The sequence below is a fragment of the Girardinichthys multiradiatus genome, chromosome 10, assembly GCF_021462225.1.
Source record: "Girardinichthys multiradiatus isolate DD_20200921_A chromosome 10, DD_fGirMul_XY1, whole genome shotgun sequence".
In the NCBI taxonomy this organism is placed as follows: Eukaryota; Metazoa; Chordata; class Actinopteri; order Cyprinodontiformes; family Goodeidae; genus Girardinichthys; species Girardinichthys multiradiatus.
Genome location: NC_061803.1, coordinates 23,672,401 through 23,690,465, shown reverse-complemented (window position 1 = coordinate 23,690,465; position 18,065 = coordinate 23,672,401). Strand labels below are relative to the sequence as shown.

The following is an 18,065-nucleotide window of genomic DNA, read 5'->3' as shown; positions in this document are numbered from 1 at the left end:
TTATGTGTTCTTTGCTGGTTCTGCGTTTCACAACTCGGGTCTCTACCCTAGACTGTGCCTTGTGTGCCATGTTCCTGCAGAGCCTGCAGATGTAAGTTTTTGGATTTCAACTCTGGTTATGTCTTGCAGTGATTTTTTGTTACGCTTCGTAATTTTTTGAATAAAGCTGAAGACTGCTTGAAATGCTGCTGCCAAGCTCTTGTCTGCGCTTCGGTCCACCCCAAAACCCCACCGTGACAATTATGAATACTGCTAGTCAAAGGAAATTTGCTCTGAGAATAATGTCTTGAGTCGAGTTGGACACATTGTCTTCACCCCTTTGTGGAAATACATTGCAATACTCTGCACAAGAAAGTATTAAGCTATGGATGGGTATAAATAGATTATAGTATATAAATATATTACATTTGTTGCCTTAAAGATTATTTCCTGCAACTGGAACACATCAAGAGCCAGAAAGTCTAAATGTGACCATATTGCAAGGATGTCATGCAGAAAAGGCCTACGGTCATGTACAGCTGGCTGAAATGTATCCTTCTGAAAAAACACTGAAGGACACACATGGACACTGAACACCAAGACGACAAACTACTTTTCTTATAATACATTTCTGACAACTTCAACCTCAATCAAAGAACTTGCAGCATGTTTTGTCTATTGTATGTGTTGCTGTGCTCAAAAAAGAAAATTGTGGGTGATTAATATTGGACTTGACTGGTCAGACCTGATAGAAAATGGCAAATTGGTATTGGCCAGGAAAAGCCTGATCTGTATGTTTTCTAAGATGTTAAGATCAGTGCAAATCAAAAATAAAATATGTGACTTAAGCATAAATATATTAAGAAAATCACTCTATTTTTAGAAATTCTGATTTTTTTCTTTTTAAGGGACTGCACAGTGGTTCAGCTGTTAGCCCCATTGCATTGCAGGAATAAGGCCTTGGGTTTGCAACTTGGCATTGAAAATAGATGTGTTTCTTTTAGGAAAATGAAAAAAGGAATAAAGTCTGGAAACTCAAACATTTTTCCATACTCAATTTTCTTTCCTCCAACCCTGCAAGAACTCTGCTGATGGTAGTTGGAAGGCCCCTAACCAAACTCTATCTAGGGCCTCATAAAACCTTGGACCGACTCTGCAGATTACAATTAAAGAGAGGAGAGTGTTTCAGTCATTAAGAATTGGAATAGTTTATAGATCTGGAAAAAATTGGGTACCCTAATAGTTAAACAGTTTCACTTAGGATATGCAAACTATTAATAAAGTCAAAAATAATTTTTAATGTCGGGTCCTTTTGGTATACCCTAAATACAGATCTGATTCTGTCAGTACATATGTGATGAGTTCAAAATATAATTCTTGAAGTACTAAAACTTGTGAGTTTAAACACTTGTGACGTTTTTCTACTACTTTAAGTAAAATACAGCCTTATACAGGTCCTTCTCAAAATATTAGCATATTGTGATAAAGTTCATTATTTTCCATAATGTAATGATGAAAATTTTACATTCATATATTTTAGATTCATTGCACATTAACTGAAATATTTCAGGTCTTTTATTATCTTAATACGGATGATTTTGGCATACAGCTCATGAAAACCCAAAATTCCTATCTCACAAAATTAGCATATTTCATCCGACCAATAAAAGAAAAGTGTTTTTAATACAAAAAACGTCAACCTTCAAATAATCATGTACAGTTATGCACTCAATACTTGGTCGGGAATCCTTTTGCAGAAATGACTGCTTCAATGCGGCGTGGCATGGAGGCAATCAGCCTGTGGCACTGCTGAGGTCTTATGGAGGCCCAGGATGCTTCGATAGCGGCCTTTAGCTCATCCAGAGTGTTGGGTCTTGAGTCTCTCAACGTTCTCTTCACAATATCCCACAGATTCTCTATGGGGTTCAGGTCAGGAGAGTTGGCAGGCCAATTGAGCACAGTGATACCATCGTCAGTAAACCATTTACCAGTGGTTTTGGCACTGTGAGCAGGTGCCAGGTCATGCTGAAAAATGAAATCTTCATCTCCATAAAGCTTTTCAGCAGATGGAAGCATGAAGTGCTCCAAAATCTCCTGATAGCTAGCTGCATTGACCCTGCCCTTGATAAAACACAGTGGACCAACACCAGCAGCTGACACGGCACCCCAGACCATCACTGACTGTGGGTACTTGACACTGGACTTCTGGCATTTTGGCATTTCCTTCTCCCCAGTCTTCCTCCAGACTCTGGCACCTTGATTTCCGAATGACATGCAGAATTTGCTTTCATCCGAAAAAAGTACTTTGGACCACTGAGCAACAGTCCAGTGCTGCTTCTCTGTAGCCCAGGTCAGGCGCTTCTGCCGCTGTTTCTGGTTCAAAAGTGGCTTGACCTGGGGAATGCGGCACCTGTAGCCCATTTCCTGCACACGCCTGTGCACGATGGCTCTGGATGTTTCTACTCCAGACTCAGTCCACTGCTTCCGCAGGTCCCCCAAGGTCTGGAATCGGCCCTTCTCCACAATCTTCCTCAGGGTCCGGTCACCTCTTCTCGTTGTGCAGCGTTTTCTGTCACACTTTTTCCTTCCCACAGACTTCCCACTGAGGTGCCTTGATACAGCACTCTGGGAACAGCTTATTCGTTCAGAAATTTCTTTCTGTGTCTTACCCTCTTGCTTGAGGGTGTCAATAGTGGCCTTCTGGACAGCAGTCAGGTCGGCAGTCTTACCCATGATTGAGGTTTTGAGTGATGAACCAGGCTGGGAGTTTTAAAGGCCTCAGGAATCTTTTGCAGGTGTTTAGAGTTAACTCGTTGATTCAGATGATTAGGTTCATAGCTCGTTTAGAGACCCTTTTAATGATATGCTAATTATGTGAGATAGGAATTTTGGGTTTTCATGAGCTGTATGCCAAAATCATCCGTATTAAGACAATAAAAGACCTGAAATATTTCAGTTAGTGTGCAATGAGTCTAAAATATATGAATGTTAAATTTTCATCATTACATTATGGAAAATAATGAACTTTATCACAATATGCTAATATTTTGAGAAGGACCTGTATATAGTTTAAGGTATTTAATTCAGTCAATAACCTTTTTATGTACTGTTTATATGGGTTTACAGGATGCTGACAGACCTGTTGAAGCACCAGGGAAGTGAGGCGAGCTTGGTAGAAAATGCCACGGCCGGTTCCCCCAGCGGAGGGAGAGCCAATGGCAGGATGCTGCGCAGTAGGAGTGGTGAGTGCAGAATGAGTGTCTAGCAGCACCATTTCACAAATCCAGCCTTTAGTTTCAATACACTTATTTTTAGGTGTTCACGGTATATAGGAATTCAAAAAGGGAAATTAGAGAACATACCATTCAAGTTAATAAACATGCTAGTATCTTGGGTCAGAGCAATAATTAAAAGGTTTAAAACAACTAGAAATGTGACAAAGAAGGCTTTAAAGAAACTTGGGTTTATCTAGCCACCTCACACAGTGAGTATAATGGTAATGAAGGTTCATAATGTTTTCAAAGTTAAATAGTGTTAGAAAATAGCAGCAAAGATAGACAAACAAGTTAAAGAAAAGTGATTTATTTTCTCTATATTGCATTAAGTCACTTCCTATAAATAAATATAAAAGGGAAAGCAGGCAGCACAACTTTAAAGGAGCTTATTAAGCTGCTCTTCCTGGAAATATCTAAGCCAATTCTCATTGTTGTGTTTTAACTGTTTCTCTGCAGGCTTTAACCACGACAAGCTCATCCACTGCTTACTGTGTGACAAGATGTAAAGAAAAAAAAAGCGTCAAGCCTGAATTGCTGGGAGTTTTCATAAAAATACCCATGTTCTTGTTAAAATAAATAGTTAGTGTTATTTAGATGTAGTAACCTTACAGAAAATATGCTGTGTGGCTAAGTATTAGTCTATTGACTCTTTATTGGAACTAGTCATTAAAGCTGGTTGTGTGACTTGTGCATTCTTTTGAACATCTAATCTCTTTATAATCTAATAGAACTGAGGTGGAAATTCAGATAGTTGAGATAAAATCCATTATATTCAAAAAATGTTATTTTAAAAAAAGACAAACTTTATAATCAGACTATACAGCAAAATTATCACAGTAATCAAAGTAAACAAGCATTTTTTTAATATATGCATCTACATAACTTAAATGTATTTGTTATTCTTGATTTAAAATCAAACAACTTGTAAATTGGTTTTGGAAAGAGGAAAAGTTTGGACACTCAACACCTGCTCGTGCGTTTTCCATCTATTTTCCAACCAAACACTCTGAGACTTCATGTCTAAACAGGTTAGAAAAATGATACATGTTTTGCTAACTTTTTTTATAACAGAAAAATCTGAAAAGTGTGGTGTACCCCCCTTTCTTTCTTAATTCTTTGTTGAAACCCCTTGTGCTGCAATTAAAGCTGCAAGTTTTCTCCACCAGATTTGCACATCTAGAAAATGACATTTTTACCTTATTTGACTTGAATAGTAATTGAAGTTTTCCTTAAAATGTAAAATGTCAGCATATTTTTCTGGTAATTAGGTTGATAAACCCAGTGGGATTACAGAATTATGGGAATTGTTGCCCCATTAAGACAAAATTTGATTCATCACATAAGGATTTCTTGATAAAAATAAAAAAAAAGACTCAACTGTGACTATAACACAAGACCCGTGGCCAAAACAAGGGTTTTAGCAAACTAAGAACACATCAGCGTTTACAATGAATCACCCCACTCTGTCCCAATACTTCACTATTTCCTCACTCCACTACAAAGTCTGCATCAGGTGCACAAATATTTTTGTAATATTTTTAGCCAGACAGGTTGAATGTAAATGTAGTAAAAAAGGTTCTCTAAGGTTCCCACAGGACAAATCAAAGTACAGCGGAAAAGGATTGAATTTTCCATTACAGATGAGACAGCAGAACAAAGCTTTGGAAAAGTTCTGCTCATTAGACATAGTGACTGAGCCCATTTTGGCCGATCAGTGTTGTTAAAGCAACTGCAGCTAAATCTGCTGGGCTTCTTCTTGGCACTCATTCTTAGTGCTACTCTGCCAGACAGACAGGACACAAAACAAAAGCAACTGCAGCTGATCTTTGTGGCCTAACACTATCTTCAAAAACATGAAGGGAGAAAACTAATCAAGCTCTCATGGGGAGGTCTCTGTAGGTTGTGTGAGTGTGTGATTAAAGTCACTTGTTTGCAGGGATACGTCCACACAGAAGCCATTTTGTTTCTCTGTGCTAACAGCTAATGTAAGTTATCACGGGATAATCAATAGCTTAATTACTGCCTAATTTCTCACATGACTACACATGAAAAGCTACATAAAGCTTTTCAAACACAGGCACTGCTGTTTGACAGACTTTCTGATGGGGGCAAATTTAAGTTATTAGAAGTGTACATGAGATGAGTGAAGAGTCAGACTAACATAACTGTGACAAGAGGTAAAAAAGAAAAAAGAATTGCAGACTGTGAAGGAAGCATTGAATCAGTTATCTATCTTATAAGGACCAGAACTCCGAGACAGGGGGCCTCCAAAGTCAGACAGCAGGAGGCAACGGCCACTTGCAAAATATTTGTTCTGAAAATGGATTTAAGTGAGGAAAAGTAGTAGAAGAGTTATAGTATTTAGCAACTTTTGCTCCACTTTTAAAGACCTATCCCTCATCTACATTCAATAAATTAGAATATTATTTAAAAGTTCCTTTTTTAATTAATTCAATTCACTGAATGAAACACAGTATATGGATTAATTACACACAGACTGATGTTTTCAAGACTTTAGTTCTGTTTAATTATAATGATTTTCTGCTTACAGCTAATTAAAACACAACATTCAAGATTAGAATATTACATCAGACCAATAAAAAAAGATTTTAATAAAGAAATATTTTAGGTAGTTTAGAGACTCACTCGGATTTTGGACATAAAAGCTGATTGAAAGCAGGCCCAAAATAAAGGAATCTTTTCTTAATGAACATATTCTAATAGTTTTAAACTGATCATAGATCTTAGTCAGATTGTTGTCAATTTCATACATCCTTTTTGCTTTTGGAGTGCATGTGCTTTAACCGTTAGTTAACGCTATCTAAGCAGTATTATTTTTTTGTGTATTTTTTTATTTCGTCCTCCTTTTCCAGAACTCACATGTGGTTGTGTCCTCTGGCTTCATGTTTTAAAACCAAACTCAACCTACTTATGCTCCCTAATGCATAAATGTGCCACATTAGTTACATTTCACTTTTAAATAAAAGTTCGACATGTCAGAGAAATCACGAATCTTTGAAGTTGCATCCCCAAAGGCTCACATCAGTAATTTGTGCCTGTTATAATCTCCGTACAGGAGGCAAATATTTGGACTGAAAACCTCCAGGAGGCATGACTCAGTGGTGGAAGAAGGCTTGAAGTAAAAAGCACTGACCTAAATATGAAAAGACAACAGCAGAAGTGGAGTGACCCAGTAATAAGTCACACTTGATGACATAAATTTCACCTTTTTCTGTTTGTCATGCAAGTTTTTTTTTTTCTTTTTTGCATTACACTCTCTCCTTTATTACTATCCCCACGGCATGCATACACAAAGCATAGACTATAAAAAAATACCTTTTCATGGTCTTGAACACTCACAAAAGAGCAGTTAAAAGCACGGCCAATTGATGTAGGTCTATGTTTTATTTGTGTGTGTGTTTCTGAGACAGAGAAGGAAACATGCATGAATCCTGGTGCAACTAAAATTTCCTTAAAACTGAACCTTTTGCATATGATAGTTACCTTTTTTAGTTCAGCCAGCTGTAAGAGTGATTTATCAGGGAGCAATTCTTATAGGGGAGCCAAGCTGAAGTTACTGAGCATATTACATTAGGTTTTCATATCACAACTTTAGCTATTTGGTTAAACGAACATTATTAGAGTTGATAAACTTACTGGGTGCACTGTGACTGTTAAAATACCTCACTGATAACTGACTAAGCATGCCAGGCATTCTTCCTAAGTATAATCTAGATTTTATCCAAAAAAAGGCATGCTGCATTATTAAGTATTTTAGGTGAAAAAAATGCAAGAATAAAATTAACTTAATTGGCTTGGAAATCTTAATTTTATTTTCTAAAGGTTGACTCTCCAACTTCCATTTCTTTCTGAAGACAGGCTGCTTGTACAGGTGGCTCGTCGATGATAGCACTGTCCTCAACGTCTTTGACAGGTTTTGCCTTTGCTCCATGTTCACTGTCTGATGCTTGGCCCAATGAGAGGGTTTAATATGCAGGGGTGACTTTTTATATTAATGTTCTCAAAGCTGATAACTCATAAATATATATCCTTGTAAAAGGAAAAGCAAAAAAACTTAAACACATATAAGATCAGCTTAATGTAGTTTACAGTGCCTTAATATATTATTCATATCCCTTGAACATTTTCACATTAGAGCACCTTGTCCCACATGTTTACTGTGTCCTCTCCATGGCTTGTGGCAAACTGCACACTACACTTTGACAGATTCTCCCTCCAGAGCTGTAGATCACCCAGTTTCTTTGAGAAATACTCTCTAATGTTCTCTAAAAAACTTCTCAGGACTTCAAGCACACTAATCAGGTGACTCCTGAAGGCAATTGGCTGCTTTAGATTTTATATAGGGGCATCAGAGTAAAGAAGCTTGAACACAAATAAACACCACAATTTTTTATGTTATTTGTAAAGAATTTTGAAAACCATGTATATTTTCCATTTTTGTGTTGCTTTGCGTTGACCTATCATATAAAAATGCAAATAACTACATCATAAATTCACAGCAGTTTGCGATGAAATGTGAAAAGCTTCAAGGGGTATTAATACTTTTATAATTAACTGGAGAAGATGATTGGATGGTAAAATATTCTGTGTTTACATACATTGTGAATGTCTGTCTATATGGTTCTTAGTGGTTAATGTAAAGGCTCAGGGAAGGTTTAAATGGTTTTAATGACTAATTTATCATTCCTCTACTCCTCTAGTTTTGGCATAATTGTCTAACAAACAAAACAATCACCCGTCCTTTCTGTCTTTTACCCTCTGTCTCTATGTTTAGTACTTCCACTCTGTGGGTCACTTTTATGCCAGCCTATACAGTAATTAGCAGTCACAAGTTGCTGCACATCTGCATATTTCTCCATCCTTCCCAGCTGTGACAGTATCAAATTCCCTCGGAAACGCTATCCTTTTTTAAACGTGTACATATGTACACACATCTGACCTTGATTAAACCATGCCGAATCAGATTAACAAAAGCATATCAATGCACTTGACTATTTTGTTCTGTCAACTGAATGCACAAGCAAGTGTACTGATGGAACAGGGACAAAAAATGCAGCAGATTTTGTGGCTCTCTCCCATATGACCTGGATACTTGTGTGTCCCTGTGAACATCCATGAGTGCTGTGCATGCGTTCATCCATCCCTGGGGCAGACACCAAGTGCATCAGTGGACTTCATTAATGCTAAAAGCCAGGGCTTTACTCCCTCAACGATTTGTTCCATTGTTCATTAACCTCAGTTCTTTTGGCATGAGGCCGGTCATCCATCAGGGATGCACCACTGTTTCAAGCTAAGTCAACAGCCTCGCAGTAAAAGAGCGACGCTTTATTTATATATATGTATATATATATATTTGCATGTTCTTCCTGTGCATGCGTGGGTTCTCAAATTGCCCTTAGGCATATGAATGAGTGTGTGAATGGTTGTGTGTTGACCTGCGATGGACTGGCGATCTGTCCAGGGTGTTCCCTGCCTCTCACCTGCAGACTGTTGGAGATAGGCACCAGCTTCCCTGCGACCCACTATGGTATAAGTGGTAGAAAATGACTGACGGGCTTTTAGAATGAGTCAAAATGCCAACCTATAGCTGACACACATACATAGAACGCACAACACAAAAAAAGTATGTTTCAAATGGCTTTCTCACTTACACACATTTGTACATTTGCAATTGCATGGAAGATTTACCTGACGACTATCTACATGCTCTGTGGCCCTGTCCGCCTGTCTATAGCTTCTTGCTAAATGTATGTGAAGACCTATCAACATGGCAAAAAGTACAGTACCTTGAAAGCCTGTGGTACATATTCATTTACTAAGGATAGATTAATCATATCTAAAATGGGGGAACACTCCCTTAAATAATTTGGTTGGGATTGGGTCTAACATACAAGTTGAAGGTTTACATGAAGCTAATATTTTTGATAACTCAAAGTTCAACTGGATGAAAACAGTCCAAACACATATAAGGTTCTGAGGTTACCTCCAATGCTGTCTCACTCATTGAGGATGAAGTAATCGTGTTTGAGATGATGCTAGTGGTTTTATTTTTAACAGAATAAATTTTGTTTATAAATAATTCCATAAAGTCAGTACTGCTGAGAGATAAGGGAATGGATGGCTCAACAGAGCTATGACTTGTGTAAGTATAGCAGCTGTACTAAAAGGAAACCTAGGATTATTATTTTTCTCTAACAATGAAGATAAATATTTTATTCCAGCTTGGCAAAATGTCTTTTTATACAACAGTAGACTATTTTTCCAGATTAAGTAGGACCCTTCTAGATGTGTAGAGCACTTTTTCTCTCATATTTTACAACAATGTGCTTTGAAATACACAGCTCTGTATTAAACCAGGGATCCAGCCTCCTATGAATAATTCCACTCTTTTTATTGAATGCACCATGGTCTAATGCACAATGCAATGAGGAAGTAACACTATGAAAAAGAACATCCATTCGTGAATGGGAAGAAATAATATTGCGGCCCTCCACTGTGTGTTTTTGTGAAAATGCTTCATATACTTACCCAAGTCTGCTTTTCAGGAAGTCTCTGGATATGTGTGATCCAATTTACTACGAAAATAAAAATGAAAGTAAAAAACATTGTTGATAAAAGCTGACATGTTATTTTACATTTTGAGAATATTTTCATTTTTCATTTTCTCTTGTCAGTTAAAATCCCATGTGCATCAGCCACCAACTCTATACTAATCTTGAAGGCCACACAAAATCATTCTGAGGGCCTTAAATGGCCCCGTCACCGGCACTTTGGACATCTCTGCCCTAAAGGAAAGGGGAAGCTGAAACAAACATCACTTCCTCCCAGCATCTCAGCAAAACTTTACAGAGCAGTAGTTGACAGTGTGTTGATGCACTGCATCTCACACCCTCTCCATAAACGTTTTGATCTGCTGCCATCAGGAAAACAGTAATGTAAAAAACAGAACCATCAGACTGCTGCAAAGCTTTCTGCCTCAAGCTGTTAAAATGCTAAACTGCTGTTAAGATTATGCACTTTATGATTGCCCTCATTTCAGGTTTTTATAAATTCTTTTTATCTCCTTGATATTTTTTTATTTTAATATGTTGAACATCCCACAGCAATGCTGTCTTATCCAGTGTGTGCTATTAGTTGTGCAATGAATAGACAACAAAGTTTTGAATGAGGTAAATGTACAATAAAGGCTTAAAGGTATAGTTACACTTCTGTGATATTTTTCATTTTGTTCTGTTCTCTCATCAGTGATTTTCTAATAGAAATGTTGCCATGGAAGCATATCAACTCGAGTGGCTTTCAATAACATTTGAGAATAGTTCTCATTTTAAATCTGTAATATTCAACATCGGTTTGCATACATTTTATTGATGTAAACTTTATCAAGACCAAGATCATTTGGAGTTGAGGTTGCTACAAAAACTAGTAGGGAATGACACAGAACGCTCACTCTGTTCTACTTTTTCATTGAGATTAGCATATATTGTGTTTTATAATGCTTTTACTTTTGTGTGTCTCTTACCAGAACAGTACCAACTGAATAATGCAGCTTTTGGCGCATTTGGACAAGGACCTCCACAGCCACATAGTAACCACAGCACACTGGGACTAAACAAATATGCCTCCCTCAAAGCTGTGGGTAAGTAGCAAACACCATCACACTTTCGAAATGATGCTGACTGCAACTGACACAGTAACCTTTACAGTATTCTTAAGAAAACAGTACAGTGTGCCTTTGCCTTTGGACAAAACAAAAAGGGTTTATCTTAAAGATCCAAATCTACATGTTCCCTATGGTATTATTGTTCTTCTAATTAGCAAAGACAGGAATCTAAAATCCTCTCTTCCTGTGTTTTCATGTAGGAACTGCCCTTTTGGAAAACATTATATAATTTTTTTACATGCTACAATCAAAAAACGTTAATGTATTTTATCGTTTTATAGTAGTAGTTTTATAGTAACAGTAATTTTAACATTTTAAATTTAATGCTTTAGCTTCTAGGTTGATAATCAGTTAAATATATTTCCTCCCACAAAGCTTATACTGGAAAACTTATCATGAATGGCTCAGTAGTCCAGTTGGTATTTATTACAGGAGCCCAACAAAATGATCCCAACCCATTTGGCAGAACACCAAAGTCATTTCATGATTGCCTGGAAACCAGAAATTAGTCCATTCTGTACATTACAGTCATGGTAAAAAGAGTACGCCCTTCTCAGTTCTATGGTTATATGGACACATATATAGACAAGTTCAAAGTTATTTAGAATCTAACCTTAGTTCTACAATGTGATTGAAAAATGAAGTGCATCCTTGCTGCCTCCATTGGATTTAAGACAAATGTAGCAGCCATCTACTACTAACTGAACAACTCCATTAACTGATCGTGAGCAGGTGTGACCACCTCCATGAAACCAGTATCAAAAAGTGGCTCTTGAAGTGGACTCAAAATGCAAACAGGCAGGCAGAAGCAGCTCCATGAGTAGAAAGATTTAATTTAGTGGTGAAAACTAACATCCAGGCATGAGGTGGCAGAAGCAGGCAAGAACATGGGTGGACACGGCATGATCAAAAACAATATTCTCCAGCGAGGAGTAAACATGACGGAAGAGTAAATATAGAGCATGGCACAGATGAAAACAGTGTGACTATAAACAGAAGTTATAAACTAAAAGAGACAGGACCCAAAACAAAACTCAACACTTGACAAATATGAGCACAAAAAGTGAACAGATATGGCAAAACCCGTTAGAACAACCAAAAACATTACAAATTATGTCAACCAGGGGTTTTGGCAGTTTGCTCGTCTTGAGTATTTAGGTGTACATAAAGATCCATAGAGAGGCCATTTCTAAACAAGATGAAGTTCATTATTCTACAGTGAGACACATAATTCACATGTGGAAAACATTTAAGACAGATGCCAATCTCTCCAGGAGTAGAGGTTCCATACAAATCTTCCCCAAGGTCAGACCTTGGAAAGCCAGAGTAATTAAATAAAAACCCCACGAACTTAACCTCAGACTTTACAGCTCACATTTACCATTTTAAATGTTAGACTTCATGATAGTGGAATTAGAAAAACAAAGAAAAACGTGTGGTTGGTTTGTAAAGTTTGCCATGAAAAATCCCCTTCTCTCTAGAAAGAACATCGCAGCAGAACCTTGGTTTGCAAAATTGTATCAGAATAAAATACCTTCAGGAGCAATGTCATTTGTACAGATGAGACCAAAAAGTAGATATTGTGAGCAATAATGGACACATCATGTATACGGCTAAAAGCAAACTGCATGCCAACAGACAAATCAAGCACAGTGGTGGAGGGTTCATCGGTTAGGGAAGGATTGCAAATAGGAAGTCATCACAGTGTCAGCAAAAGCTTGAAGAAATTGAGTCTGGCAAGCAATGAAGCATTGTTATATGAGGAAGGATGTGCCAGAATTTCCCCACAGCTTAAAGTAGTCCTTTAAGCTATCCAATCAGATGGTGTAGTTTCACATGCATCTTTTCCGTTTTGGCCCCATTTTAGTTTTAAAAATCATGATAGAATGTATGTGTTGGCAAGAGCTTCATATATGTTGAGAATGCAGAAAACCGTTTTAAACCCATGTACACAATTTCAAGTCATTCTTGTTTTTTTGCAGGTATTTTACACTAAATAATGTTTATTTTTGTAACTATGTGCATTTTGTTTCAAAATGTAAACACAGTTTTAGTGAATATTTGAAGATATCAAAAACAACAGGGAAAATGGAAGCAATAACTTACCACCACCATATACACTCACCGGTCACTTTATTAGGTACACCTGTCCAACTGCTCATTAATGTAAATTTCTAATCAGCCAATCACATGGCAGCAACTCAATGCATTTAGGCATGTAGACATAGTCAAGACAATCTGCTGCAGTTCAAACCGAGCATCAGAATGGGGAAGAAAGGTGATTTAAATGACTTTGAACGTGGCATGTTTGTTGGTGCCTGACGGGCTGGTCTGAGTATTTCAGAAACTGCTGATCTACTGGGATTTTCACGCACCACCATCTCTAGGGTTTACAGAGAATGTTCTGAAAAAGAGAAAATATCCAGCGAGCGGCAGTTCTGTGGGCGTAAATGCCTTGTTGATGCCAGAGGAGAAAGGCCAGACTGGTTCGAGGTGATAGAAAGGCAAATAACCACTCGTTACAACCAAGGCGTCCAGAAGAGCATTTCTGAACGCACAACACGTCGAACCTTGAGGCGGATGGGCTACAGCAGCAGAAGACCACACCGGGTGCCACTCCTGTCAGCTAAGAACAAGAAACTGAGGCTACAATCCGCTCCGGCTCACCAAAATTGGACAATAGAAGATTGGAAAAACGTCGCCTGGTCTGATGAGTCTTGATTTCTTCTGCGACATTTGGATGTTAGGGTCAGAATTCAGCGTCAACAACATGAAAACATGGATCCACCTTGCCTTGTATCAACAGTTCAGGCTGGTGGTGGTAGTGTAATGGTGTGGGGGATATTTTCTTGGCACACTTTAGGCCCCTTGGGGACCTTGTCAACGCCACAGCCTACCTGAATATTGTTGCTGACCATGTCCATCCCTTTATGACCACAGTGTACCCATCTTCTGATGGTAACTTCCAGCAGGATAACGCACCATGTCATAAAGCACGAATCATCTCAGACTGGTTTCTTGAACATGACGATGAGTTCACTGTACTCTAATGGCCTCCACAGTCACCAGATCTCAATCCAATAGAGCACCTTTGGGATGTGGTGGAACGGGAGAGTCGCATCATGGATGTGCAGCCGACAAATCTGCAGCATCTGTGTGATGCTATCATGTCAATATGGACCAAACTCTCTGAGGAATGTTTCCAGTACCTTGTTGAATCTATGCCACGATGGATTAACGCAGTTCTGAAGACAAAAGGAGGTCCAACCCGGTACTAGCAAGGTGTACTTAATAAAGTGGCTGGTGAGTGTATATAGAAAGTATAACTAAAGGAAACATTCTCCAAATTAAAATATTTCTTCAACATTTAGCTTTCTTGATTTAATAAAAGGTGCAGTATTTGAAGAAATCATTAGCCTTTAAATTCTCACTTATGACATGAGACATTTAACAATCTGATTTAACATCCTTTAACATCTGATTTTTCCTGCTATTAAAAAGATAATCTAATCACGAAGATTTAATAGAAAATGCAGCAAAATACTCAAAATGCGATAAACCAGGTGCCGTTATTAGACTTAAAACAGGGAGTGATGACCTCAGGGTCTGGTCATGCTTTAGACTTAGGATGAGGGTATTTATAAAATTTACATTTATCATCATGCCCTGCGATGGACTGGCGACTTGTCCAGGGTGTACCCTGCCTCTCGCCCATAGATTGCTGGAGATAGGCACCAGCTCCCCCGTGACCCACTATGGAATAAGCGGTAGAAAATGACTGACTGACTGACATTTATCATCTCTGTTGCACTTTTTAGTATGTCTGTCCTTCTTGGGTAGCTATCTGCTGCCAGATTCTCAGCAAAAGAGGAGTAAATCTGCTCACTCACCTTCAGAGCATATGCCAATTTAAAACTATTGAAAACAGCCCTTCCCTTTACAGTATGTTCAAATCCCTCCTCTCATTTTGACCTTCTTTTTCCTTTGTCAATTCCAAATCAGACTTCTTTACTCTGAACACAGTTTGCTTTTTTTTACACAAGTAAATAAACTTTCACCTCCAGCTTAAAAATAATTGGTCAGACAACACAAAACGTTGTTAGAAAAGTAGAGCAAATTCAACCTAATTTTTGTGTTAAAGAAAAGTTTTGTCTTGTTCCTATTAAGAAAAATACAAAAATACTAAAAACAAAGCTGAGGGCGATGAACCTAAATGCATCTTGGATTAAGTGTGATTCAGAAATGGGTGTTCTTCCAACGACAGACTGCATTTGTACATCAACAGTTCATTTATGGCTGCTTCCACATGTGACTCAGTCCTGAAACAGACTGTCACAAATTGAACATGACTCTAAAGTATAATCAAGTTTAAGGAGGCCAAATAAAAAAGGTTTTCCACTTCTGTCCTCATTATCAAATCTAAATTCCGTTCTTTCCTTCTCAGTTAGAACAGCTTTAACCATTACTGCAATTGTGTAAGGATATAGTAAGATTGTGAAATGTTCTCACTGTGGGGATGGCTGAGAATCAAACTAACTGCAGAGTCCATTATCAGCATTTGTACATAAAACCTTTAATATGCAGAGCAGAAAGACATCTTTTTTCGTCCTTAGAAACCTCTTTCGGAACCAGTGTAGTTTTCAGGGGCCGATTCTGAGGAAAAACAGATTACTTTGCTAAATATGCACCCAAGAAAATGACCCTGGTAGTGTGGTAAGAGTTTTGTTGTTACCCTGAACCTTTGGGGTGGAGATTTGTAGAGGGAGAAGGCCTAGCATTTCGTAAAGAACAATTTAAACAAGGGTGTGATGATAACACAGGCTTCTTCATTAGTATCAGCATCAGTTCTACAAGGTACAAAACAGAGTAATTAAACACTAAATTGCCAATAGTATTCACTCATCCAACCAAGTCACTGAATACAGTTGTTTCAATCACTTTCATGGCCATGAAAATGGGATGGTTCGTTCTCAGGAGCTCAACATTTCCAGCATGGTCCTGTGATAGAACACCACCTGTGCAAAAATGGCTACAGACCACCAAACATCATATGGACTCCTGATTAGCTGAAGAACAATGCATAGAGAGCTTTATGAAATGGGTTTCCATGTCTCCAACCAAACTGCCTCCCAGCCTACATTACCAAGTGCATGCAAAGCCCTGGATGCAGTAATTTAAGCATGCCACCACTGGACTTTAGAGCAGCTAGAGAAGTGGACATGTATTCTTTGGAGGGAGGAATCATGCCTCTCTGTCTGGAAATAAGCACTCACCAGACCGTATTGTGTCAAGTGTAAAGTTCAGGGCACACAGGATTATTATGTAGGGCTTTCTTTCAGGTCCTGATCTCAGCCCATTAGTTCTAGTGAAACAAACTCTTAAAGGTTCAGCATGCTGAGACTTTTTGGACAGAATTAATGCTCCCAACTTAGTGGCTAAGGGATTACCCATTCTTTGTTCCAAGATGACTGTCCAATCAGTGCACAAAACGAGGTCCATAAAGAAATGGATGAGGGAGTTTGGTGTGGAAGAACTTTACTAGTCTGCACAGAGTCCTGTTCTGGGTGAATACCTCTGGCAAGATAGTGTATGAATACTCTAGTATCTCCTGTAATGAACATAGAAAAAACATGTCACTATAAATTATTTCTGTCATTTATTCAAAGATTCTTCTGTTTTTCTCTCTGCAGCAGAAACTGCTTCCCACAGCTACTATAAGAGCTTTCCTGTCATGGACTTCTCTAGTTATCAACCCATAGCACCTCCTGCCTTCCAGTCCGCACAGTCAAAGGAGAAGTCATACATCCACCAGCCGCTGCCAGCACACCACGACCTCCATGCCCCTCTATCGGTCTCCATCCCGTCCAACCACTTTGAGCACTCACGCCTCCCAAAGACTACCACACATCCGCTTATCTCCAACTCAGCCTTCAAAGCCTGGGAGCCAACTGGTCGCCACGTCCATAGGCAGACATCTGCACCAGCACACACCTCCTCCTCTCTGCACAGCTCCACCCGGAGACATGGCTACTCAACACGGAGGCAGCGGAGCATAGAGAACATGCAAGAGGTCTTTAATCAATCATATGGAGGTATGTATGGAGGAGCTGGAGGTGGAGGAGGGCAGGGTCACCATTTCCAGGGGCAGCACACTTCTCAACCCTCATATTACAACCACACTAGGCAGAAGAGCTACTCCACCCACAGTGCCACTGAGGTGACTGTCTGAGATGTTCAGTGAGAGCGACCTACCACATTATTAACCACAACAAAAACTTTAGATTGAACCAGGTGCTGCACTTCCTTACGATCTCTCCAACAGGTAAGGGGGTTAAGCACGGAGACTCTTTCAAATATATTTAAAAAAAAAGCAACAACTCCGAATTTCAACATGAGGAAAAAACTCCCTATTACACATGAAAGACTCACTCTATTTAAAGGATGAGTTAGAAACATTCTCAGGCTCCTATCTGCTGCATGGTGCTTGCAGATTTTCAACCATTTCAGTTCTGCAGTTTCACAGTATTATGGTTGATCAACCCCTGTAGAGATCTGGTCTCGAAGACAGAACAAATATGTCTATGTCTGTACTTTAGAAGCCAGAACTTGATTTTCTTTAAGGTTTTAAAGTGTTTTAATTCAGATGCAGGATGAGCAAATTCCAAACTTGTGTTAACCAAGTAATAATGCTAGAAACTTACTGGATATGAGACTAAAAACCAACTAGTCTCTTATTAGTTTCTTTAATACAAAAAGATCAGCATTTTAGGGAACACATTTTTGGTTTCTTGCCTGGAGTAAAGATAGTGGATCAGTAACACTGTTATTGTACTTATTGTAAAGAAATACTATCTATCTAATAAACAAAAAGGAATTGTCATTAATAGTGGTTCTGAAAGACAAGTTTTATTCTTAAAATGAAAGTTAGAAATAAAGTCTGCACGATAAAAGCATTCCAAAGTAGTTAAAGTAAATAAACGTTTTTCGAGAAAGTTACATCGTAAATTATAGTTAACCTGTATAAAAAGTAGCCTAATTTTTTTATTTTATATATTAAACTGCTCCTTTGTATTTTATTATTTAAACATGGTCTTTATTTTATGCATTTTTAAAAAAAATATCAGGAGCAC

General features: G+C 38.3%; 1 protein-coding gene across 1 annotated transcript in view; it reads left to right on the top strand.

The window, feature by feature from the left end:
* Window positions 1-17,819, top strand: part of shisa8b (shisa family member 8b) — a 51,004-nt gene extending 33,185 nt beyond the window's left edge. The window contains exons 3-6 of the mRNA XM_047377736.1: window positions 3,106-3,221; window positions 10,798-10,911; window positions 16,626-17,027; window positions 17,119-17,819. Coding sequence (XP_047233692.1) covers window positions 3,106-3,221; window positions 10,798-10,911; window positions 16,626-17,027; window positions 17,119-17,156 — 670 coding nt within the window. The 3' untranslated portion in view covers window positions 17,157-17,819. The remainder of the gene's footprint in view (window positions 1-3,105; window positions 3,222-10,797; window positions 10,912-16,625; window positions 17,028-17,118) is intronic.
* The last annotated feature ends 246 nt before the right edge of the window (window positions 17,820-18,065 follow it).